This window comes from Acanthochromis polyacanthus, chromosome 16 (genome assembly GCF_021347895.1).
Source record: "Acanthochromis polyacanthus isolate Apoly-LR-REF ecotype Palm Island chromosome 16, KAUST_Apoly_ChrSc, whole genome shotgun sequence".
NCBI classification, from domain to species: domain Eukaryota; kingdom Metazoa; phylum Chordata; class Actinopteri; family Pomacentridae; genus Acanthochromis; species Acanthochromis polyacanthus.
In genome coordinates, this window is record NC_067128.1 from 20,697,486 (window position 1) to 20,725,144 (window position 27,659).

At 40.3% G+C, this 27,659-nt stretch overlaps 1 protein-coding gene across 1 annotated transcript in view; it reads left to right on the top strand.

Moving 5' to 3' along the window:
• The window catches only part of rngtt (RNA guanylyltransferase and 5'-phosphatase), a 118,913-nt gene that overhangs the window by 9,776 nt on the left and 81,478 nt on the right, over nucleotides 1-27,659 (top strand). The window contains exons 5-8 of the mRNA XM_022195614.2: nucleotides 3,085-3,160; nucleotides 10,082-10,331; nucleotides 14,964-15,073; nucleotides 18,212-18,313. Of these exons, the coding sequence (XP_022051306.2) occupies nucleotides 3,085-3,160; nucleotides 10,082-10,331; nucleotides 14,964-15,073; nucleotides 18,212-18,313 (538 nt within the window). The remainder of the gene's footprint in view (nucleotides 1-3,084; nucleotides 3,161-10,081; nucleotides 10,332-14,963; nucleotides 15,074-18,211; nucleotides 18,314-27,659) is intronic.

A 27,659-nucleotide genomic window follows, 5' to 3' on the forward strand; every position in this document is an offset into this window, starting at 1 on the left:
TAATCCCAAAGGGTTCACATACTTTTTCTTGCAACTGTAGTTCTGGCATAGCTTGGACTGATAGTTTGGGTCATTATCTTGCTGTAGGATGAAGCCTTGACCAACTAGGATCATATCAGAGGGTACTGTATGGTGCTGTAGCTATTTTGGATCAGCGTTCCTCTCACTCTGTACAAGTCACGGACCCTGGATCCAGCAAAACAGCCCCAGACCATCACACTTCCTCCTCCACATTTGATAGTTGATGTCAAACACTGAGGAGCCATCCTTTCTCCTACTCAATCAAAACAAAAATCCTGTGTGATGAAGCAGAGATCCCACATTTTGATTCATCGGTCCATAATACCTTCTTCCAGTCTTCAGTAGTCCATTGGTGATGTTTTATGGCTCAGACAAAGCCTCGTTTTCTTCTTCTGACATCTTAGCAATGGCTTTCTTGCTGCAACTTGACCTGTCTAACCTGCAACTCCAAGTCTTGAAACTGAGACTTGCTCACTATGACCGCTATGAAGCTGTTGTACTGTGAGTCGCCTATTACCAAACTGTTGACTCTCAGAAACTTGTCTTCTGATTCTGTTGTGGCTTTGGGTCTTCCAGACCTCTTCCTGTCAGAGTTTTCTCCAGTTTCTGAGTGTCGTTTGGTGGTGAAGAAAACTGAAATCGCACCTTGACTTTCTTCGCAATTTTTCTGTAAGAAAGATCTACATTTTGAAGTGTTGTGATGGTCTGTCTCTCTTGTATTCCTATTTGCCTTTTCCTCACCATTTTTATAGCAACACACTATTTTTTGCAGCACAATACTTTTCAAGTAATGCTCTGAAGGGTATGATGCCATGGTGTGTTCCAACACTACTTTTATGCAGACAGAGGGGGTTGTAAGTAATCAAGAAAAGTTGGTACACCTGTAGGATTTGGTAGCACCAACTTTCAAAGCCGGATCAACCTCCATTAGTGCAGAACAGTTTTAAGTTGTTAACCCATTTCCTGTTCCTTAAAAAAGGACTTTTTGTGTAATTTTGTAATGTACTGTTTTTTTTTTTTTTTTTTTTGCTTTGGGTAACCTTACCTTTTTTTTTTTTTTTTTTTTTTTTTTTTAACCCTTTACGCTTCAGTGCGTCGTAGGTGTACCGCCGGCGGTACACCTACTAATTTGCATAGGAATTTCAAGAATGTCCGACGGCTGCAAACCCGATTATACAAACACTATACGCCGATGGAAAGCTTAGATTCTCAGGAATCCGCCGGTATAAACCACTTTCAGATGTGATTACCACAGCGGGTGAGAAAAACACATTTGTCCGACAAAAACAAATATTCATCCATCCGTTCTCTATACACGGCTTCAACGTACACAGCGCGACTCACATTTCCGGGTTCATTATTACACACAGAAAAAAAGATTCCACAAAAAACGGCCATAATCCAACCTTTTACATCCAGACAACACAAGCCAGTAAACTATTTTGTCCAAAACATGTCCTGAAGTCGGTATAAAATCCACGAATCGGTCATTTTCAAGGAAATGCACCTCGCGATGTGCGTCCAATATTCCCTGTATTTTTCGTAATTTTTTTTATTTAAAAATAGAATATTAGCGATTTTTTTGTACTGAAAACAGCTGGAATTGACTGAAGCTTAAAGGGTTAAAGAAACTTCTGGCAGTTCACCACTTACCTTTGTACCATTTCAAGATGATTTTTACTTTGTGAAATATCTCTCTTAGTTCAGGTCAGCCTATATAGACTTCAAACTGGTGACGGGGATTATGAAACATTATATATTGTTACGAATTTCATTAAAAAATGAGCAAATAATGATTCATTTTAGCTTTTAAGTAATTTCTGTGCTACTTTATTGAAGGTGTCAGGATTGCTGTAGTGGAAAACATTTTTTGTCATTTGTCCCATTTTTTTTTTAACAGCTTAATTATTATACTTTCTTTTCAGTGTAAGGTTACTGTGAAATAATGTTCTGCTTTCATATATCCTTTGCTGAAATGTCGCCCTGATGATTTCTACCAAATGCACATGGATGTTGATGTTTCACTTTCATACTTGTGACACCAGGGTGCTCTCTTGTACTTCATGACCAGATCTTCTCTTAACCGCTAACTGCTGCCTGGCTTCTAGATCAAATTACACGAACATCACAGCAGAATGTGTGAATGTCATCTCCACAATGTCCTGTCTATGGCCAGCTGGTGAATAGGCTTTGTTGTCTCTGCAGTACACATGTCCAAATTAGACAGTTGGGGTGGTAAATGCGATTCCCATCCTCTGACGCTGGGTTAATTTCATCTTCATTAGTGTTTGCGTTGCCAGGCAAACTTGCTAAGGTGGGGAAACATGAGTCAGATGGTGTTTTATTTTTTGTTGTTGTTTTTTTGTGGAACCCTGTGCACCTGATGAAGATTGTTTGTTTGTGAAAATGTCGGCTTCTTACAAAATTGAGAAGATTTCTGTCAGATATTACCAAAATCTTTAGGGTGCTTTTCACGCCATGAAGTGATTTTCTTTTTTCAGAATCTAGTTTTGGCATTACAGTTGAGTCCAATTCACCTCATTGTAAAGAGCAGGGTTTTATCTGCATTTTTTTGTTTTTCCTATACCCTTTTCAATGATGCTTTACATTCCTAAATGTTTCATCAATCTCTGGGTCTCTTGTTAGTGTGCAACGGCTGGTGTCAGGCTGATTTTTGATGTGGGGATAAAGGCACAGCTCCTCTCTAAGGAGACGGGGATCTGCCTGTGGGTATTGAGTGTGCGACTTGATGCTCCTTCTCAAAACATGGACTCGGCCTCAGTACATCTCAAAGAGGACTGACGCTATTGATGTGAGAGGATATCACATTGGATCAAATAGTGCTAAACCTCTTGGCTGAAATAATGAGGTCTAGTTCATATTATGCTACATTAAATTGATAGTGTGAAGGTTTTGTGCACGGAAAGGGGAATAAAATAAATTGTTTGTCTGACCTTCAGCAATTTCTACTTCAAAGAATGTTAGCTAATTTTATATGCATGTGATTTAAAGTGGAATTCTGAATTTTGGACCTATGCCCATCTTCTTTTCTTTTTGCTAAAGGTGTTCACTGCACGCATGGCTTCAACCGGACAGGCTTTCTGATATGTGCGTACCTGGTGGAAAAGATGGACTGGAGGTAAGGGCTGACATTCTTCAATCACTTAGGCTGCTGGGAGGCCAGCTTCACTGGCTGCACTGTCTTGGTTGATAACACAAAGCACACAACATGAAGTCCCCCCCCCCCCCCCCCCCCCCCCGTGGATTGCACCGTTATTGTGGTTTTGCTCTTCCAGCCCTGTCAGTCCTTTTTAGCTGATTATTTCATCTTTTCCTGATACTTGCTGTATGTGTAACTGCAGGAGAAGTTGCTCTGTCAGTAACAATCAACAAAAAGCTTCACAAAGAAGCTGCTAGGTTAGTAGTGACCAAGCTTGTCACTAAATGAAATGGCAGACATAAATAATTTACACCAGAGCAGCAGGGCTGAGGAGACATCTTTAATCAGAGGTGGAGCAGCAGCTTGAGACGGCAGAATCCCTGGAAGCTGCAGACATGGAGGCTGGATAGAACCCTCCTACCACCCACTGCTTCCTGTAAAATGAGAGCACTTAGAGCTGTCTTCTAGTATCATGGGTTGCAAGATAATTTAACTATCAGATTATCCGCACTGATTCATTTTTTGTGTCTTTTCCTGTATATCAAGTCACTTTAATTAGTTACAGTGCATTTTTTTGTAATATAATCAACAGTACTACAGTATACACACTATAATGAAATGTACATAAACTCAACGTAGAATGTTACACTTTCCCATCATCATGTATATTTTACTATATAAACATTGTATTAGCCTGACTATTCTGAAATCAACAGTCAGTTCATTAGAAATGTCAACTGTTAGTAAAGGTAATCTTAATCAGGGGTTTTCTGATACATAATGATAAATGATGCCATTATATCACCAATAACGAACCATTTTCTTGACGTATCAGTTCTTGAAAAAGAGCAGCTTTGTCCATTGTCACATTGTTACTTTGGTAAACTGCTTAATCCCAGCATGTTCTTGAAAAAAATACAGTTTGGCTATCTGAGAATACACATGAAAAAGGTTAAGTCTGTCCTCCTTCAGCCAGGGCAGTGAGAATGCATTTACTCAGTCTTCTGTCTAAATGCAGAGGTGAAGGACCAGACATGCAGCTTGATTTTGAGCCATTTAAAGCTTCTGCAGATCCTTTTTCTCTGCACTGGATTGTGTAGAAGATCACATCAAAGCCAACCATCACACATCCTGTACCAGTGTGTTTAGAGGTGGTCGAGTGAAACCTTGAACTAGTAGATACTGCCTTACAGCTATTTTCCAATTTAATTGCTTGATCATTTAATTTTCAGACATTTCTAACATTGCTAGAACCCATCAACTGACCCGCAGTCTAAAACCCTAAACTCTAAGAACCTGAAACAATCCTATGTTTGGAAGTTTTGCTTAAAGCTGCTGTCCGGAGTTTGAATCGCAGCGTCTCCCAAAACACTGTTGGTCCCACCCTCTCTCCCTCTGATTTCGCCCCTTTATTTGTGCACGCACGCAGTACAAGAGAGAAGTACCCGGAGTGCTGCAGCATCTCGCCTGTTTTGCTGTTTTCCACTCTTCTACATTTAGTACATTTAGTAAATAATAAAGGAATTACGTTAGAATGCTGTATTGAGTCTAACTTGTCCTAATACCAAAATAACATGAATCTGCTAGGATGAACGAGTAAAGTTTCAATATGTGATTACACTCGTGTATCCCTGTCGATGACGTTGTTTATCAAACTTAGTGCATTTACGCGTGTATATGTGTTACATTGTTTATTTATTTCTATCTAGAGTTCAGAATTGCATGACTCCTCTGACGAAGAGTATGTCCCAGACGCCCCAACATCTTCCTCCAGAGGTCGGGCATCTAAACGAAGTTGTCAGGCGGGCTATGGAGGCCTCGCTCCCCGACCACGGCATCTAAACGAAGCCGTCAGGCGGGCTATGGAGGCCGTGGTCGGGGAGCGACGCGAGCACCCCGAGCCAAAAAACGTCCTGCAGTCTCTTGGCCTGACAAGCCGTGGGATTGGTAACTTTTCTGGAAGTTGCTGAGCCCTGATGCTCTCTCCTCCACAAGCAAAACAAATGTGCGCGCGGTTGCGTAGTGCGTAGCTCGCCCACCTCTGCATGGGCTTGCTTGCTGTGCGTGTAACCGTTGATTGACAGCATGACAAAGCTGAAGCTCGAACTTGATTGGCTAGCTGCCGACCGCCGCTTTTTGGAATAACATGGGGGTCTATGAGAGGAAGGCGGAGCTCAGGAATAAATTTTCATATCGCGTTATACTAACTTTATATTATAGTATTGAACTAGACTAACACATTTAAGCTTTGTTAAAAAATGATACATAAATTGAATACAAACGGAAACTCCGGACAGCAGCTTTAAACGTTACTTCAATGACTATTTTATCATCAGAATAGTTGCTAATTGTTGGCAGATATACAATTGGAATAGTCATGTAATACCTGGGCATCACTGAGCTCCTGGACAGTCTGAGGAGCAGTCTGATGGTGTCGGATGGAACAAAACATAATGTTCCAAAGGTGTTCTATTGTAATCAATAGCCAGACCAAAAAATCAATACATTTTGAAGGGATTTTAAATATTGATCTGATGCTTCTATCTTAACCAGCGCAGCTTTTCTAGTGTTTTACAGCACTTAGCAGATCAGAGGCTGAACTACGAAGACAGTTCGACATATTCAGGCTTTCTTTGTGTGAGTCGGTTTGACAAAAAATGAAAACCTAAGTCAGAGTTAAATAGGTATGAAGGTGGTTTTCAACTTTATTTGTTAACTCAGATTTTCTGCTTCAAACTCGTCCACACAAACAGGAGCCTTTAACGCATCATTTGACTCGTTTTCTGAACCAAATGATCCAATTGCTAGCAGATTGTTTTAATGGAGAACAACAAGGAACATAAAAATTTATGATCGTAAAAAATGCACTGCGACTGGAAATGATGTAAGAGAGGAATGCTGGTAGAAAACTGTTAAACGTGCATTAATGTATTTATTTCACCAATCAATGCAGCTGATTATAACTGACAGCTGCTCAAAAAAAATGTCAAACTTCATTTTTCAAACATGATCTTGTATTGAAGTCCATGTAGGTCTGACACTGTCTCATTGTGAAGGAAATCACTTTAATTTGTGGCCAACTCAAAGTGAATTGAATACCCATCCCTTTTCTTCCGCTTACCCGGGGCCGGGTCGCGGAGGCAGCAGGGGAAGCAGGTCGTTCCAAATGTCCCTCCCCCCAACAATGCTTTCCAGCTCTTCCTGGGGGATCCCGTGGCGTTCCCAGGCCAGACGAGATATATAATCCCTCCAGCGAGTTCTGGGTCTAGCCGGACGTGCTCGGAAAACCTGCAAAGGAAGTCTCCCTGGAGGCTTCCAAATCAGATGGCCAAACCACCTCAACTGGCTCCTTTCGATGCGAAGGAGCAGCGGCTCTACTCCGAGCTCCCTCCGGATGTCTGAGCTCCTCACCCTATCTCTAAGGCTGAGCCCAGCCACCCTACGGAGGAAGTTCATTTCGGCCGCTTGTATCCGTGATCTTGTTCTTTCGGTCACTACCCAAAGCTCATGACCAGAGGTGAGGGTTGGAACGTAGATGGACTGGTAAATCGAGAGCTTTGCAGGGTTCTGACCAGGATTTTTTTTCAGCGTAACGGCAGATCCTCCTGTATGCACGCGCGCCTAACAGTCGGGAACGCGCATGCGCAATAGACGGTAACGGGTCAATCGACAGGAAAGTACGGCTGAGGTGGGGAGACATAAATTAACCTAGATAGGCACCCAGTCGAAAAAAACAAACCCACATGGCGTTTATCTGTCAAAATAACAGCGCAGCGGCCCTAATCACAGTGTTTACCCTTCCTGTTCGGCTCCCGACCGTGGTCAGGAAGCCCGGGGTTAACCCCCTTCACTTCCTCAGCAGCCGTAGAGGCAAAGACACAGGAGCCCAGCCGCATCGAAGAACACTGCAGCCTTTATTGTCTATCAACAGTGGCTGAACCGCACAGTACCGCCAACCCAGCAACTACACACCTTCTCTCCTCCTCTACCGAACCAACTGCACCGACTGAGCGGACTGCCGGCTCTCTCGCTCGCGCTGCATTCAAGGTCGCTAGGACATCTCGCTCTCCTCCTCTCTCCCACACACACACACACACACACACACACACACACACACACACACACACACTGCTCTCTCTCCCTCTCTCATGACGGAGCCACACACTCTCATAACAGCGTAATCTTTGAAATGCGCTGGCGTAGCGGCCCTAATCACAGTGTAATCTTTTAAACTGACAGCGTAACGGGCCATTACGCTGAAATGCGCTGGCGAGAACCCTGCTTTGCTTTACGGCTGAGCTCCCTCTTCACCACGACTGTTCGGTACAACGCCCGCATTACTGCTGACGCCGCACCAATCCGCCTGTCCATCTCCCGCTCCATTTTCCCATCACTCATGAACAAGATCCCGAGATACTTGAACTCCTTCGCTTGGGGAAGCACCCCCCCGCCCAACCCAGAGGGAGCAATCTCTCTGTGAATTCAATATTCTCTGCTGTAAATACTAATAATCAGTTGTTATTTGTGTACTATCAGCTGCAGTACCAGCAGTTTAAACGGACCAAACAAACATTTATGTGTTCCGCATCACCAACTAAGTACATGTGGGGTTCCCCTGCCTTTGAGTTTCAGTTGGATACCTCTGTACTACACTATGTACGTACAATACCCTGTATTATACTGTATGCATAGAATACACCTGTGCTATTCTATATGCTATGTACAATGCCCTTGTACTAAACTACACTGCTCAAAAAAAATTAAAGGAACACTTTGAAAACACATTATTTCAATGTAGGGAAAAACAAACTGGATATTAGCATTGAATATGGACTGGATAATGTGTTAGGCATGGAAAGATGCCACATTGTTTGATGGAAATGAAAATTATCAACCCCCCAGGAGGGCTAAATTAAAGACACCCCAAAATCAAAGTGAAAAACTGATGTGGCAGGCGAGTCCATCTTGCTGAAATTCCTTGGCAGCAACTCAAAATAGTATTCAGTAGTTTGTATGGCCTCCATGTGCTTGTATGCATGACTGACGATGCTGGGACAAGCTCTGAATGAGACGACAGATGGTGTCCTGGGGTATCTCCTCCCAGAACTGGACCAGGGTATCACTGAGCTCCTGGACAGTCTGAGGAGCAACCTGATGGTGTCGGATGGAACAAAACATAATGTTCCAAAGGTGTTCTATTGGATTCAGGTCAGGTGAGCATGGGGGCCAGCTAATGGTATCAGTTCCTTCATCCTCCAGGAACTGCATGAGTTCTCTTACCACATAAGGGCGGGCATTATCGTGCACCAGAAGGAATCCAGGACCACTGCACCAATGTAGGGTCTGACAGTGGGTCCAAGGATTTCATCCTGATACCTAATGGCAGTCAGTGTCATTGTCCAGCCTGTAGTGGTCTGTGCGTCCCTCCATGGATATGCCTCCCTCCATAGATATGCCTCCCCACACCATCACTGACCCACCACCAAACCGGTCACACTGAACAATGTTACAGGCAGCATAACGTTCTCCACGGCTTCTCCAGACCCTTTCCTGTCTGTCACATGCGCTCAGGGTGAACCTGCTCTCATCTGTGAAAAGCACAGGGCGCCAGTGGTGGACTTGCAAATTCCTGTGTTCTATGGCAAATGTCAACTGAGGTCCACGGTGCCAGTCAGCGAGCACAGGGGCCACAAGAGGACGTCAGGCCCTCAGACACTCTCATTACATCTCTTTCTGATTGTTTCTTCAGAGACATTCACACCAATGATCTGCTGGAGGTCATTTTGTAGAGCTATTGCAGTACTCATCCTGTTCCTCCTTGCAGAAAGGAACAGATACCTGTCCTGCTGATGGGTTAAGGACCTTCTACGGTCCTGTCCAGCTCTCTTAGACTAACTGCCTGTCTCCTGGAATCTCCTCCATGCTGTTGAGACTGTGCTGGGAGACATAGCAAACCTTCTGGCAATGGCACGCATTGATGTGCCATCCTAAGGGAGTTGGACTGTCTGTGGAACCTCTGTAGGGTCCAGGTATCGCCTCATGCTACCAGAAGTGACTCTGACCCTTGCCAAATGCAAAACTAGTGAAAAGCAGTCAGAAAACATTAGGAAGGAAAAAAATGTCAGTGACCTTCACCTGTAAACTCATTCTTGTTTTGGGGGTTGTCTCATTGTTACCCCTCTAGTGCACCTGTTGTTAATTTCATGAACACCAAAGCAGCTGAAACTGACTAAAAACCTCCTCTGTTACTTACTTGACCAGATCAGTATTCCACATGTTTGACTAACTTGATACAATACTTGGATTAAAAAGTGTTCCTTTAATTTTTTTTGAGCAGTGTATATATGTACAATACACAACAGATGTTCACCCGTGTTCCGCCAGATCGGTTATTTCTATTGCACAGCATGCTCACTTCAGCTTTTGATGCTGTAACATACATGCCAAGCGTGGAATTCGATTACTTGATTATTAAATAATTGATAGCTGCAGCCCTAGATTAAATTAGAACCTCAGAAACTCACCAGTATATCTGTATAATCTACTGGGCTTTGCAAAAGTTCTGTTACACTTGTTGAGACATTTACGAAAATGAATACAAAGATTTTTTGGTGCAATAAGATAAAACTTTTGGGTGGCCACATTTCTGATTAATATTATCATTAACACATATGTTGAAATATTTGGAAAATAAAAATGTATCTTATTGCACCAAAAAATCTTTGTGTTCATTTTGCTTGCATTTTGCAATTGTAACAGAACTTTTGTAAAGCCCGGTATATATTTGTGTTGCTCTAATGAAGGTTTGGTCAGCATAACACTGCCCTGAACCTCTATGAACAAATCAAAAAAATCAGGCTCTTTTGTCCATATGTCCTGTCTGGTTTTGTTTCTTATCAGTGTCGAGGCAGCTGTGGCTGCTTTTGGCCAGGCCCGGGCCCCAGGGATTTACAAGGGAGACTACCTCAAAGAACTTTTCCGTCGCTATGGAGATGAAGAGGACACACCCCCTGCCCCTGCACTGCCTGAATGGTGCTTTGATGACGATGATGGGGAAGTGGATGATGATGGTAACACGGTTGGCCAGGAGTCGGGTCCCAGCTCCTCCGGGTCAGCGCCTGGCAAACGAAAGAAAGAGAAGCTAAAACTGGTAAGACTCCCTTTTAGCTCCAGAAAATGGACTGTTAAGTTGAAAATGCGTTGAGCCCTTTCTGCATGACATGGATCTCATGCAGTGTGATGGAAGGTCTACAGGGAGATCCCCCTTCTAAGCCATTACTCACATGTTCACCTTTATATAATAATTCAGTAAATCTGATGCATATTTAGAGAAAATTCCACTTTTCATCTCCTCAACTGCTTGTAAAGGTGTAATGTTGATACACAAGATAAAAAGCTGCCTCCCTGCCATCATGTAAAGCTTTCATCAGTGTGTTGCGGGGCTATTAGAAACGTTTAGCCATCTCCAATTGTTTGCATTGATGTTTTCTTGTTAATACGCCGAGCTGGTGTTTCAGAATAATTAGAAATACTCCCAAGAAGCTTAAATTCAAAGTACATCAAAAACATCACGAGAAGTCAGAGTAGAGGCAATGGAAATGCAAAGCATCTCTTGGTAAAAAGTTAATTAAAACATCTATAGATAGAAACATATGTCCAAATTACAAGATTAGAACATCTACTTATTACCGTGTTTTGCACTCCAGGATTAAAGCCTAGCTCAAGTTAAGTTTGGTAGTAGGGAGATGATACTGCAGACAGGTTTAGACGGAAGGTCCAGAGAGAGCAGAAGCAGCAGCAGACTGCATCGCTTGGCTATCATTAAGGAGTACTGTCTCTTGGTTGAGTGGCCTGCCTCTCAGTCAGCCTGGTCGGTGGCCAGTTGGCTGTTATAAAGAAAATAACGTTTGATTGAATGTGAAACAGAAATAATCTTTGATTCTGAGTAGAACACAGATTAGTCCAGTGGTCCTCAAACTTTTTATGCCATGTCCCCCCTCAGCAGCTAAAAATAGTTAATGCATTGCACTACATGAAATCTTGGATTTTATTGAATTCTAGTGAATGAGTCAAGATGGCATCAACAAATGGTTGTGTAATTGTTTGTTTATAAATTAAACTTACTATTCATATTTATTATTTCGCCAAGAAACACAGTGGAGTTATGTGACAATCAGTGCTGGCTTGTCTGTCCGTCTGTATGTCTGTCTGTTGGCAGCATTACTCAGGGAAGGTCAGAAATGATACAAGGTCCACCTGATTAGATTTTGGCAGTGGCCTGGCTTATAGTCTGGATCCATGGATTTGTTAAAGATTTCTATGTCATTGTGAGGTAGCAGCACAGCATCACTGTAACTATGACAACAGGTGAATGCTATGTCAGCTGCCTGCTGATGATCATATGAGACTGATCCTACTACAAATCGACTGCTGCGAACTTATCTGGTCTTATCCTTCAGAAATGATACAAGAAACAATTAATTCAATTGTGAGGGTGTTTCCGAGTCCCATCAATTCATCTTTGTCTCACTCCATCACTTTCTGAAGTCCTCCACACCCCTCTGCAGTGACTTTATGGGGGGCCAATCCCTGGTTTGAGAACCACTGCATTAATGAATGCTTTGCTTCTGAGGATTGTGGTCACAGGTTGTGTTGGTAAACTTTCCTCCTTCTTTAAGGTCAGGATGAAATCAATATCTATCAATCAGAGATAACATTAAAGATGCTTCATATCCATCGATTCTGGATTTTCACTGAGGAACAAGAGGGAGATGACATGTCGAGTTAACAAAACTTTATTGTGGAAAATGATTAAAAACTGATTATTTTATGTCTGACTTGTGTTTTTATACCTCAGTGTCAGCGAGCGGTTGCCTTCCATACATCCCATTCTTGTAAGTACAATAGCTCTTGATCGCCTGCAGGGAATTTCTTCACATACGGCAAAGCACATTCACTTGGACTAAAGGATGAACTGATTGGAATTTAGTGGCCAAGTTCACTATGATGTGTCAAAATGTGGTCATAACTCTGAAATTCATGTGTGACTGAAGGCAAAATGTCACACAATAATCATGGTTTCATACCATCACTCAGAAACAGAAGGGGAGATAGCGACCATGTTTCACTTTTGGTCAGGTACAAAATTATTGTCACTAACCGACCTTGAATCTCTGCTGATCATATAGGTCTCTGTGTTGTTGTGTTTAGGGTTTGTGGAATCCATTGTTGAGAATTTGTAGCTTCGTTACAGTTACATTGATATTTGGAGCGTTGTCTTCTGGACAGAAATGAATGTAATTTGCCATTTGACTCGATGGTGGAGATGTCTAGCTGTGATGTAGAGTGTCTCGTTCTTGTATAATAAACAGTAAAAAGTCACAAAATAACAATTAAATAAGTGTAACTCATATAATTTCTTCAAGATCCCCCAGTGTGCTTTATTAATCTGCTATAATTGTAAAATGGTGATTAATTTTATTCAGTGTAAAATTTAAAAGCCTTAAAAACACTTTCAATTCATTGAACCCTGCAGGCACTGTGTTCCCAAAATCAGTTGGGCTTATTAGAGGGTAATCTTGTGTGAATGTGTCCTGATTGTAAGATAGTTCAAGTTAAACAGTTGGGCTGCTCTCTAATATCCATATTGTGGCCCCTCACACCCAACTATGGAAACTTGAGGTGACAAAAATGATCATAGCACATCTGTTTCATTGGTCTAATTGGAGTATATTATCATATTGTATCAGTTTGCATGACCTGTCAATGCAGAATGATCATTAAAAGGTCATGTTGAAAGAGAAAGAAGAGAGATTAGGTCAAAATGGTCAATGACGTGTCACAGATGTTGCCAATTGGAACTTAGGTGTAAAACGATAGAGTAAGGTGGCAGTAGAGCTGAAACAACTAATCGATTTAATCGATTATTAAATCGTTATTAAAATTATTATTAAAATTATTAAAATAGTCAACTATTTTGGTCATCGATTAGTTGGTTAATAAGTCTATTTTTACCGTAAGCGGCATGTTTCGCGCATATTTTAAGCCAGCCTGTAATCACAGTGACCAGGTGCGGCAGTCATCAGCCAGTGTAGGTTTTACACAACCAGAACTGCAGGAGAAGACGCAAACAACCAATAGGTTACCTTGCTTTAGGTCACGTGATGTTCACTCAGCGTCATAGACTCACGCTCAGCGGCTGTGTACTCACTGGGAAAGTCCGACAGGAGGTCCTCACATACTTCGGTGAGAAGCCAGTTTCCAAGGGAGAAAATCCTTTACAGGGCTGCACAGTGCCGTAGTGGTTAGCACTTTCGCCTTGCAGCAAGAAGATCCCTGGTTCACGTCCCGGCCTGGGCCTGGGATCTTTCTGCATGGAGCTTGCATGTTCTCCCTGTGCATGCGTGGGTTTTCGCCGGGCACTCCGGCTTCCTCCCACAGTCCAAAAATATGCTGAGGTTAATTGACTATTCTGAATTGGCCGTAGGTGTGAATGCCAGAGTGATTGTCTGTCTGTATATGTAGCCCTGTGACAGACTGGCGACCTGTCCAGGGTGTCCCCTGCCTTCGCCTGAATCAGCTGGGATACGTGTCTCCCCCCCCAGCCGAAAGCGGTGTATATAGAATGGATGGAAAATCCGTGACAGTGGTGGAAGTCAAATGAGGTGAAATACCCCCTTTTGTCAAGGTCAGCAAAGTCCTACAACTGTATACCAAGCACTACTACACCAGCAGAGCGACTGTTTTCTGCAGCAGGGAATATAGCCTTTGCACTGTAATGCAAAGTTCATCATTCATTCATTAGAATAATGTTTACATTGTTTGTAAAATGTACTTGTTTTCTCTAAATATTCAATTTTTTTTTAAACTCTAAAAAACTGTGACTTCCATTTAGGATCCTGAAATGGCACTTTATTTTAAGTATTGTTTACAGTTTCACAGCATGTTAATAAGCTATAAAACTTGTTCTCAGGTGAACTCTGTGTGGGTTTTTTTTTTTGGAAAAAATAAAATGCAGTTAACAGCAAAATTGTTTTTATTTTCTTTCTGTTCTCAAATTACTACCTTAAATTTAGTTCACTACTTTTGGTGCTGTTACTTGTGATATTATTGTAGTAGAACTTAAAATACATGGGTGCCCAGAAAATGCTTCTCTACAGGAAAGATGTTTTTAAAGTATAAATGTTGCTTCAGTGAAACTTCATTTAAGATCTTGTGACGTTGGATGGTTGTATGAGTATGTATGTGCTGATGAGTCAGTGTTTTGATTGCTGCTAATTGAGACATACTAAAATCCAACTCTGGATAGTTTTTTGAAGAATTTAGGACATTGTAACATGGTTTAAAGCTCTTAAAATGTACGTGGAATGACATAGACCCTTTATTAATATTTTACATTGGAAAATAAAGGCAAAACTAAAATGTAAGTGCATAAACTGATTAATCGATTAATCGAAATAATCGTTAGTTGCAGCCCTAGGTGGCAGTAGAGTCAAATTTGCTGAGAGGTGAGGCAAAGCAGCAGGTTTTAAAGGGTGCATTCTGAATGAACTTGAAGTGAAAATGGCTTCAAAAGGGGAGAGGTTAAAGAAGAAAATAATTTGTTATTTTGCTGCCTGTTACTTGTCTCAGCACACAGGGATTCATACAGCAAAGAAGCAGCTGTTTGGAAAAGTACCACTCGTACTCAACATGTTTTTCTTCAGTGTGTAGGAGGGCGTGAATGTTTCATAAAATTCTTTTCAAGTTCAACCTTCTGTTTTCCTTCTTTTTTTCATCCCAGGGTGCAGTATTTCTTGAAGGCATAACGGTGAAAGGCGTCACACAGGTCACAACACAACCCAAGCTAGGCGAGATCCAAAGAATGTGTCAGGAGATGGCTGAGTGGGACAAGTAAGAACCTCCTTTTGCCCTCCTCATACCCCTGTGGGAAACTGTGTGTCTTTGTACGCATATATACAGTAGGTATACACTGTTTTGTGTGAGTGAGTCATTTGTCTAAAATCACTATTTATTTTCTTTTTTAAATCCTTACACTTCAAGACAGGCAGCAGAGTCAGGAATAGTTTTTTCCTTGGAGAGAAATATGCTGCTGCAGCTTTTTTTAATTTAAATGACATTGCAGATAGTAAGCTCTAGTGCGGTGTTGTTATAGCAGAGAGAACAGCCCACTCTGCAATTTCTTGCCATCAAAAATTTTTTTTCCTTTTTTTAACACTATGTGCTGAATTTTGCTGATTTAGTGAGACTCAAGTGTAGTTATTTATGTATTTGCAAAAAAAAAAAACTGTTTCCTTTATCTCTTCAAAATGTCTAAAATCAAAATTAGCTGTTGTGCCCCTGCTTTGCTGCACCAATTGCAATATGTTATGGCACAAGCCAGTGATTCCCACACTTCTGCAAACCATTCTCTTATATTTTGTGACTTGTGAGTATAAAAATCTTTTGAAGGAACTGGCTTACAATGGGGGTTGCACAGTGTAAGTTAACACTTTCGCCTTGCAGCTAGAAGATCCCCGGTTCGTATCTGGGCCTTCCTGGGAACTTTCTGAAATTTGCATGTTCTCTGTGCATGTGTGGGTTTTCTCTGGATACTCTGGCTTTCTCCCACAATCCAGAAACATGCTGAGGTTCATTTGAAATTCTAAATTGTCCATAAGTGTGAATGCGAGTGTGATTGTTTACATATGTTGCCCTGTGATAGACTGGTGACCTGTCCAGGGTGTCCCCTTCCTTCACCCTAAGTGAGCTGGGATAGACTCCAGCCCCCCTACGACCCTAATGCGGATTAAGCACTGTGTGGATAATGGATGGATGGATGTCTTCCAATGGTCCTGTATTTATAGAACAAGAATCTTAAAAAGAGGGTCTTTATAAGAAGTGAAACGACACCATTTAGTTAGGCTCTTGTTTACCACCATAAATATACTAGTAGGCTAAAAAATACACAATATAGTCATTGATCTATAGCAAAGAGCACAGCAATAATGTAAAGTTAATGTATGCTGACCTTCATCATAAGTTTAAAACCTCAGTTCTCAACAATGGAGTATGGTCGTAGATCTGCTGCTATGAAAACACTAATAGACTTGGTTATTGCTTTAGCCCGTTCTGAATTGCTAGGCAGGGTTTGATGAAATGATTTTGGGAGCATCGTTCATACAGTTTGTTTTTTCCTTGTAGCGGGGATAGTTACACTTGGATGGTGCTTTTTCTGATGTGTGTCTAACTTTGACGTGTTGCTGGATGCGTAGTTGAGGACCGCTTCACAATGTTGACATACGGCTTTCGTCTTATCCACTTGTTTTTCTACTTTTTCGTACTTCACTGGGAAACCGGAGTGATCCCAAACGGGTGATTTTAATGACGCCGAAGCATCTTCCAGCTGTAGCTTCTTCTATTTGTTGCTAGCATTAGCCATGAAACGCCGGCAGGAGAATAACGGTCCGTCACATCCTGTGGTTCACTGTAAACTCCTACTTGTTTTTAGTTCCGCAATACTGCACGACTGTGAGCTGGAGAAGGTCTACCGCATCTGTGGGCACTACGAAGTTTTAGGTTTCACAATTAAAACAATTCTGTGCATTCCTAATAGTCTTAAAATTTTCGTAATGCGGTACACCTCTGTACCGAACCGAACGGGCTTGTACCGAACGTTTCGGTACGAATATGTGTACTGTTACACCCCGAGTCAGAACGCTGTTTTTTGTTTTGTTTTTAAAATGGCGGTTCTATGTTCCTGCCGTTGATCGTCAGTCACTGTAACCCTGAAAATGCCACATTGCTAGAACTAGACCATGAAGGAAGGTGGCCAAATCTGATGAACAACATTTTCCTTGTCGTGTGGACAGTGGGGTGCAATGGTTACCTGGGGAAGAGAAGCACTATCGTTGAGAAGACCAGCGGACAGAGGCACTGCGATGCTCTGAACAATTTTCCACTGCAAAACCTTTGGTTCTGTCTTCATGGGGCTGTTACTTTGACATGTAGCACCTGCCTAAACATTGCTGCAGACCACTTACACCCCTTCTCTGCAGCGGTATTTCCTGATGGCCCCTTTCAGCTGAATAAGGCTGTCTGCCCCAATGCAAACTGTTCATGACAGGTTTGAGGAACATGACAAAAGATTCAATGTGTTGACTTGGCCTCTAAATTCACCACATTTCAGTCTGACTGAACAACTGTGGGATGTGCTGAAGAAACAAGTTGGATCCACGAACGTCCCAAATGGCAACTTTCAGGGCTTAAAGGATCTACTTCTAACATCTTCTAACACAGGACTGCTTCAGAGATCTGTGGAGTCCTTGCTTCAGCTGTTCAGAGCTGTTTTGGTGGTACACAGTATGAAGCAGGTGGTTGAAATGTTGTGTCCGATCAGTGTATGTATTTGATACATTATATATTAAAAAAAATATTTAATGGGTTCAACCTGCAATAACAGTTGGGATTAGTTTAAACAAGCATTAAAGTCAAAATAACATATTGGGACTTTGCCTTTTAAGTTGATTATGGTAGGCTTATATGTCCTTTATAATTTTCATATCTAGCAGTTAGGGAGAAAAATCACTATTCTAAGTTGTATTTCTGTCCACCTGTTGAATAAAAGTGGAATTTTCATATTTGTTTCACTGTGTTCTCAGTCTGTACCAGCTTCTGAGGAAAATATCTGACTCTTCAACTGCTAAATGTGCCTTTAAAATCTAAATTATGCAAAGCATATTCGCCCGCTAGTTAACGTTCTCTCTGCAGTTTGTTGCCAAGCTGGTAGTGTGCAGATGATTTTTGGAGCTTGGTTTCATTGAAAGCAGTTTCCTTCTGTTTCTACATAGTTGTGGGCTAAACATTGTGCTGAAATTTGACCCACTTTGTAGTAATCCTGATCATTGCTGCATTCACGAAAGCAAATTTTTTAATGGTGCTCGTGTTCAGAAATAGTTCAGACTTTCCACTAACTGTACTAAAATGCTTAAGGGTCCAGAGTAGGTTTGAAACTAAACACAAATTTAAAACATTTTATTGTTCTTGTTGCAGGTCTGGTTTTCCTGGTGCTCAGCCTGTGTCCATGGACAGACAAAACCTTCGTTTCCTGGAGCAGAATCCATATAAAGTCAGCTGGAAAGCTGATGGCACACGGTGGGTCCGTTTTTCATGAGCTACCTTTACAGCGAATGATTCATTGTCCTCATGTGTCGGTCCAGGTTTTGGGCTTTTTGTCTCTGACTGGGCTGAATTGCTTCTCTTACCTTTCATTAGGCTTTTTTTGAGTCCGTACCTGTACAGTGAGTTTGTGTCTATGGAAGTTGTCCATAGAGGTGTTCAAATACCTCACGGGCTTAAAGGAAATCTAATATGACTTCTGTTTCTTATGAGTTTTTGTTAGATTTTATTGACAGCATCTTCATTTGCCATATATGTAGCTAATTAAGAGTGCTTATTGTGTAGCAGTGGAGATGTTCACTTTGCAACTGTAAATTATCTGAGCTGAGAGAGCCTCACAGACGTAGCAGAATTACTGTGTCCAGTCTCTGCCCCACGAAGAATAAGAAATGCAATAGGACGCTCGTTCATTCCTGGCACATTTTGAAGTTCATTTGTTTTATTATTTAGTTTTATGTCTCTGTTGGCCAGAGCTAGTGCTTACGGGAAAAGCTGCTCTAGTATTTTAGTAGTCCGTTGTGAAGCGCTGTCTCTCTCACTGGTGCAAATGTGCAGTGTGCTGGTGAATATTTAATGACTGCAGTCAATTTCAGAATTTTACATATCAGTGCTTTAATTTCCTGTAAAACTTAGACGAGCAGAGTACAGATTTAGCTGCTAATGTGTCTAATAAACTGCCATCATCTGAATGCATGAAAATGTTTTGCTTTCAAATTTAAATAGTGATACTGAACTCTTTGCTGCTTGAAGCTTGTGTCCTTCACCTGGTTTTCCCTCCAGCTACTTGAGTTTTGAAGAGTAGTGATACATGAAACACAGATGCAGAAAGAGACACAGTATGTACTGTAGCAACCCTCAAGCGCTGGATATACGCAATAGTGAGAATATTACCTACTACTAGGGGTTTAATGAAATGGTCAACTCACGAAATGATATGAAACAGGGCTTGCGATACGAAATACTCACGATATGAAATAAAGATAAAAGAAAATCCCCAACAGTAGGAAGTTGTGCAAAAATCTCATTTTCTTTATTTTCTTCCTTATGCAGACATACAAAGAAAATAATGCTGCATCAGTACAAAATAAATGCTCTTTGAAAAAGAACAAAATTGTAAGTGGCCTTGTAAGTAGTACATCATGGTAGTTGTACTCGGCGCAGTATACAGCGAACTGTAGCGGCATATTTTGCACACGGTTTTTGTTTTATCCGCAATCTTCTCACAGTTCTGTCATCGTTTACATAGGAAGCCAAAATAGGTCCACACAACCGATTCATTTGACGGAGCATCGGCTAATTCCTCAACCTCGTCTTCCTTCATTTTGAAGCATGTGTAAGCGAGGAGGGTCAAAAGTCATCAGTCTCAGTGCTGCGCGGCGCCCCTTCACGTTTTTTATTTTGTGCGTCTTTGAATTTCATTTTGTCATTTTTTTATTACCCCTACCTACTACCACCTCCATTTTAACAAGAAAAAGTTCATCATTGCAGTTCGAACCTTTTTTTTTTTTTTTTAAATCTAATTAAAGAGCCTCACATCATCAGTCAGCAGGACAGACAGCAATATCAGCAAAGTGTGTCTTGTGACCAACTTCCTTGTCTGGTCCTACAAAACAAGTGCATAATAAACTCCTGAAAGAAACACACAAGTTCCAAAATTGAAGTGGACTACCAAATTGAAAAACAAACAAAAACAACTAGAAATGCACTCAGAGTGCTAGTACTCCACCAAGGGTGTTCATTCTCCCATATACTATTGTCAGAAATGCAGCACACACAGACCGACTGACACACTGACCAACACACACAATCTAAGTTGTTAGAGGTTTGTATTATACATCAGCTTTAAAGTAATAACATTTATCAAGTGTTTAATAACCCATTTTTTAAAGCAGAACAATTATTCATGCAGTTATTCTTGCTTATGCCATTTATTAATTGATTTGCCATTTATTAGCTGAATTTTATTTATATACAAGGTTTTGAAAATAGTCATAGTATTAGGCATCAAATCCAATTCTATCTCAACACAATAATACCAATGATATTTTAGATTTGTTTTCTGTTTAAAAAAAAAAAAAGCAAAACCAGACTGAAGCACTATCAATCCCTCTGCTAAGTGTTCACGATGATGCATGTTTGACAGATGCTAAAGCCCTCTGAGATGATAGTTTTGCGCTGTATAAGACAAACTGATTCCACTTGGCTCATTGCCTCTCTAGCAAGCGCCCAATTTATTGTATTCCTTTATGTCGTAGAATTCATTGTTGTTGGAATATGATTACACCACATCAGTCAACCATGCTGCCACACGTTCTGTCACTGTGATTAAACCGAGCACTATGGTTTATCTAGAGTCTGCTGTTCTGTTGCCATAAATGCACACTAGAGCACAAAAACTGTCCTAGTTTGTGTCTGAGAATAGTTCCAGCTAATGTGGCCAGGCACATCATTGGAAACACTGTTAACCAAGAACAAAACATAACAAGCTGCTTACTCCAAAGAGTCTCCGTATTATATGTAGTAGGTGATTTAATTAAATCAGGGATGACGGTGGAAGCAGCTGGACTTTGACGGAGTGCCACAGAAAAGTGCGAAAGTATTTGGAGATGCACTGATTGGTGGTTGATTTAATGGGCTTTGTTGACAAAAAGAAAAATATGAAATAACACAGGTTTTAACCCTTAGGTTGTCCAGAGAGGTTTTTCTAAGCTAAGATATGCGTGTGCTTTCCAAATAATTGGGGCAACATGTCAAAGGAAGCTCAGAAATGTGCGTCTTTTGGAAAACTCCTTCAAATCACCTGAAAAGCAGTGTGGTAAAGTAGTTGAGAAAGTGTTATCGGTGTTAAAATAATGTTTCATGACTCCTTTTTAGAATGTCAGCGAGTGTGTTTTTTTTCTTGAAGTTTGTTGATGCGTCACTACAGAAAGTTGAAGTTCTTTATTTCTCACTTTGTGTGTAAACAACATTCGGACATCAGCCTTAGCATATTTACAAACCAAAATGTTTGATTTGTAGACTCTTGTAGATCCTTTCTTCCTGCTTTGTCAGTGTGGTTTCAGACTCCTGAGGGTGATTCTGTTGCTTTTTCAACAACTATTTTTTTCATTATTATTGTTTTACTTGACTGATTTATTGTGGCTAATATTTGAAAATTTTTTATTATCGGTATAGGCAGATTATTGACCGATTGTTGATGAATTAAATGGGCTACTCTGGTCTGATGCTGCCTCCTCTCTCTGTTTGTGGTCACTCTATGGTCTCAGAAATGTCTTTCAAACAAAGACTGCAATATCTGAACAAGAAACACTTGGCCTTTCTAGTAGTAGCTAAAGCTAACTGTTAATTTTTTTTTTCATAACTGTTAATTTGAGGCTAACTTTGAAAACAAATGACCCTGAAACAGAGTCAGGTTAACAATAATCAATAATGCTTTAAGATATGGCCCTTAACTTACAATAAAAGCAATAGAACAGTGAAAGATTTGAAAAATATAGATGAACAGCAGATGTGACTGAAGGATCAGTGATCAATCTCAGTCGAGAGCTTCCTAATGTAATCTCTCCTATTTCTGTTTTACGTATTTAGTCACATTATCAATGAAAAATTGTCGTTATGAATGACAATTCCTGTTATCACATGCTGGTAAAGCCTTACATATAATGCATATCATTTCCAAATATCGATTATTGCCTTTCTTACAATCATCGGCATCGACCCTGGCCCTGAATATCCCGTATTGGTCGATCCCTCCCCACAGTGTACAGTCTGTCTAACAAAGGCTGTAGGAATTTTAAGAAAGGATCAATGCAGAGTGGTAGAAAGTCGTGCAATGTAAGCCTCACTGTGGTCTGCATATAAGTAATAAGGTAGTGCTCTCATTTGAGAAAAGCTTCCAAAGGAAAGGCCTTTATGCCCTGTGTGAGGGACAGCTTGTTCTGATGCTGCTTTTGTAATAGTTTATTTTACAAAGCTGATAAATGGATCACAGCTGTCTAAAAACATGCTACCTTGTTAATACTTTGCTTGAACCACTATACTTTTTAATTTGTCCAGCAAATATCTGCATTTTCATACAAGTTTAGCTTTGCAGTTTAGTGAGACATACAAATTTAAAAAGTGTGATGAAGGTCCACAGGCTTTCAAAAATCTATCCAACAGTCAGGTTGAAAGACAGTCAAATGTCATAACAGCATTGATCAGTGCTGATTAACCCTCCTATTACCTTCATATTTACCAACATCCTTTATACTTGGGGTCAATTTGAATCCAGCAATTTAAACCTCCAGAAAATTATTATAATTAAAACTGATCCCCTAGTTTATGTATCGGGTACTTTATGTTGGTTGACTACCTAAAGAAGCGCCCACCCCCTCCCCATAGACATCCAGAATACCTGGTAAGCGACTGTGGAGAAATTTGCCAATCACAGTATAATCTCACCGACTGTCCTAAAATTGCACAGAGATATGTTTTTGCTGTTTTACTGGCTTTATATCATTTCAAAGTACATGTTTTTGTTATCTACACACGTGGACAAAATTGTTGGTACCCCTCAGTTAAAGAAGGAAAAACCCACAATTCTCACTGAAATCACTTGAAACTCACAAAAGTAACAATAAATAAAAATTTATTGAAAATTAAATAATCAAAATCAGCCATCACTTTTGAATTGTTGATTAACATAATTATTTAAAAAAACAAACTAATGAAATAGGGCTGGACAAAAATGATGGTACCCATAACTTAATATTTTGTTGCACAACCTTTTGAGGCAATCACTGCAATTAAACGATTTCTGTATTTGTCAATGAGCGTTCTGCAGCTGTCAACAGGTATTTTGGCCCACTCCTCATGAGCAAACAGCTCCAGTTGTCTCAGGTTTGATGGGTGTCTTCTCCAAATGGCATGTTTCAGCTCCTTCCACATATGTTCAATGGGATTCAGTCCCGTGGGTCTTGAACTTCTGAATAATATGAGCCACTGTTGTCACAGGAACTTCAAGCTGTTTAGAGATGGTCTTATAGCCTTTACCTTTAAGATGTTTGTCTATAATTTTTTTTCCGATGTCCTGGGACAATTCTCTCCTTCGCTTTCTGTTGTCCATGTTCAGTGTGGTACACACCTTTTCACCAAACAGCAGGGTGACTACTTGTCTCCCTTTAAATAGGCAGACTGACTGATTATGAGTTTGGAAACACCTGTGATGTCAATTAAATGACACACCTGAGTTAATCATGTCACTCTGGTCAAATAGATTTCAATCTTTTATAGAGGTACCATCATTTTTGTCCAGGCCTGTTTCATTAGTTTGTTTTTTTAAATAATTATGTTAATCAACAATTCAAAAGTAATGGCTGTTTTTGATTATTTAATTTTCAATAAATTTTTATTTATTGTTACTTTTGTGAGTTTCAAGTGATTTCAGTGAGAATTGTGGGTTTTTCCTTCTTTAACTGAGGGGTACCAACAATTTTGTCCACGTGTGTATAACATTTGGAATGAAAAACAGTTTCTGTTTTCAAGAATAGTAGCATGTATTATGTTCTGAGTCAGTTTGACCGCAGGAAAAACAAACACAATTTGAAGAAGTTTAGGCCACTAAACCTTTTTGAAGATTATAAAATTGCATGTTATCGTGACCTCAATATCATCCAAAACAACCAAAGCAAAATTGTGTAATATCTTGATATTTGTTATGTTTTCTACAGCTAAAAGCCTGGGGTCAAACTGACCCCAAAGAACACTGATTTGTACAATACTGTATGTGTACAGGACACTGAAAACACATCATCACATTCATTTTATGTTTAGCAGATTTCAATCATTTATTTAGAGATGTTGAACATTGAATGAGATCTGATTGACCCCAGAGATAATAGGAGGGTTAAAGCCATTTTATTCATCATTTCTTGGACATCCTAGTCCTTAAATGATGAAAAGTAAAAAATAAAAAATACCTGCAGTGCTGAGAAGATTTGAAATCGGTCAGGTAAGGTTAATGGGTTTTGACATTGTGTGTTTTTGACAATATTTACTGATGCAGTGTCACATAATTCTGCTTTGTCATTTTTGCAATGCATTGATTGCATGGACTTTGCAGAATAATTCTTATTAAAAGTGTTATTTTTTTAAGTGGCATTTTTAAGAGCTAACACTATTTTTCATAGGAAATTGTTCTCTTCAAGGTGTTTGACAAAGTGCTTTCTTTTATTGCCAGAGGTCCTGATTTCAGTATTCTCAGTCCCACTGGCTTTTTTGTTACTCTGCTGAGGATAGAAACATTTCCCATTCTAATGACAGTCATTTTAACTTTTTTAAATGACTAATTTCCTTTTTATTTTTTTATGAAAGTACTCTGTCTTTAAAGAAAAAGGCTATGTGAGAAAAAAAAAAGTAAATTTTTAACAACCTCTAATGCTCTGACAAGACTCCGAGGCCCAAATGGATAATTCAGGCACTCTCTTCTTATGACCACAGAAGGATGTATCAATGCGTCTGACGGTTAAACTGCCTTGCTCAGTAGCACAACAGGCACAGTTGTGACCAAGTAATAAGAAATTAAAACAAAACACTTATTTAAAAATCCCATTCAGCCCTCTCTAATGCACAGACCCTGCTATCGACCAAGAAGGTGGCTCCGAGTAGGCTTTGGAAAGGAATAGGGAAGGGACAGTCAAAGCTGGGCATTTAACTGCTTGTTTTTGAGCCTTCAGTCAGGCCTAGATTGGTTTGTGCCCCAGAGACAATGAGGAGGGAGAGGAGCCAGTTTTGTCCTTGGGAATTTAAGTAAATAGTACTGCTCAACTTGGACTTCATTAGAGAAATTGAACTTGTGAAAGTGTTTTCCTTGATTTTCTTTTCAAAGTTCTCTCCTATCTTTAACTACCACTTAGTCATTTAAAAGGAGGAATCTACACTCACTGTTGACTATATTAGGTACACCTTGCTAGTAAATGGTTGGACCCCCCTTTGCCTCTGGAACTGCCTTAATTCTTGGTGGCATACTTTCAACAAGATGCTGGAAGCGTTCCTCAGAGATGGATATGGATGATATAATGGATATTTTCTCTCTTTTTTTGACCATTCTCTGTAAACCCTAGAGATGATTGTGCGAAAATCCCAGTAGATCAGCAGTTTCTGAAATACCCAAACCATCTTATTTGACATCAACAACCATGCTCTGTTCAAAGTCACTTAATCCCCTTTCTTCTCCATTCTGATGGCTGAGTTAAACTTGAGCAAATTGTCTTGATCACATATACATGCCTCAAAGCATTGAATTGCGACCATATGAGTGGCTGATTAGCTATTTGTGTTAACAATTTATTGAACAGGTGTGCCTAATAAAGTGGCCGTTGAGTGTATAATCCAGTGTTTTCTCTTGCATGGTAGATTAGATCTTTGGAGTACCAGAGTTCAACATGATGTTTTCTTGTTTGGTTATTTTCACAGCACGATTATTTATGTTGTCATCTCTCCCTTTTGGTTACTTAGTTTATTTATGATGTCAGTAATGCTGCTTAATGGACTTAAACTTAAAGAGAAACACAAACATTTTATTTTTGGTGAATTTAAAGTGAGACATGTGGACGGTGTGATTTTTAAGAAACGCCAAATTAAAAACAATATGGTTAATGGTTACACATTCAAAGATGGGCAGAAAGTTGAAAATCAGACAATTGTTTCTGTCACTACAGTTTGTTGCTCTTATAAATGGTGAGATTTTGGTGCTTTTTTTAAAAAGATAACCTGCTTTTCCCATGGTTCATACCGCATTAGCCCCATTTGAAGCCTCTCCATTATATATTTAGGGAAGCTGCCGAAACAGAAAGATAACTACAACTGCATTTGGTAAACCAGTAGCTTAGCAAAGACCTCCAACAATAAACAGAAGAATATGAAGTGTAATGTACACTTCAAGGTATTTTTTTCGATTCTTCAAAATGAGGAAATCATTCACTAAGAGTTCTTAGTGGAACAGAGAGCAGTCCTACTGTTAATGCACCCGTAATGATGTGCAAAGCTGCTGGGTCTGATCTAAGCCCTCCCTTGGAGCTCAGCTGCTGTCAGTCATGCGACGTGACTAGACTGGCAGAGCCGACACAATGGCCGTCTGTGCCTCATTAGGGCTAAAGTGCTCAGGCAGCACGACTTAGGATGACAATAAAATCTGAGGCTCACAGCACAGACAGGAGAGACAAAAGGATTACACTGGGAGGGCCATGCACTTGTGTGTATAAAGAAATGTATTTTATTGAATAATTTCTGATTGCTTACAAATACAAAATAGAGTGTCTGCTGGACATTACTTGAGAGAAGAGAGAGAAAGATGAATAAGGTGGAACTGCAATGAAGAGGAGGACCATTGGGAGTTCTGCAGAGCTAATGGTCTCTCTCGGCTTTCTTCTGAACATTCTTGACAGCGTTAGCCAGGGCTAACTGGCCAATTAGACAGCAGGGGAACCTCTTCTGCTCAGTGCAGACCTGTTGTGTCCTCACTGCACAACAGATCTTCTCTCTTGCGACACTCATCCTATCTGTTTAATCTTTTTAACTGTTGGTCTTTGTCTGAGATAAAAGGTAGTATCTCTTTGGACAAGAAGATCTTTCCATCCGTGGATCTTTCCATCCGTGGGAATCATCGTTTGGCTGTTCAGACATTTCCTGTCCCCCACCCCCACCCCCTTCCGATTTTCCCTCCAGTTCAGTTCTTACTGCCTCGTTTTAATGCTTTTTGTGTTTTTTTCGCCCCCGCCAAGAAAATCTAAGTGCATTTGAATCTGGCCACTCAAGTCTTTCTCCTCCCACATCTCGTTTTTTTTTCCTGCAGTTTCCACAAGACTTCTGGACGACCCTGTTTTATGTCTCAGGAATAGTGGGTTTTTTTTGCCTTCTCCTGTCATGCTTCGAGAGGGAGGGGGGTCAAATGTGTCGCTCTAAGCTCTCTTGAAGCTGAACATCGTTTTGATGGCCAGTGTACTTGAGAAGCATTTTTACAGAAATTTGGTTGTTGCTCCAGCATCACATTCCCTTCCCTCAAAATATAAATTTGTTGAAATGATCACCAACTACCTGTAAGGGGAGCGCAGTCTACCGCTATACTTGTTCCTGAAAACAAGAAAAATGCAGAAAGAAAGGTGCATTTTTTCATGGTCTTCTTTCTTTTTAAATACTACCATCTTCACTTAATAGCAACTTATTTAACAACATATTTCAGCATTCATACTATTTTTGAAATTGTGCAGTCAAGTTAGCTACTTAAAGTAAGACTTTCCTCAGACCTAGATCCTAATTTTACACTGTAATGAGTCTTAAAAAT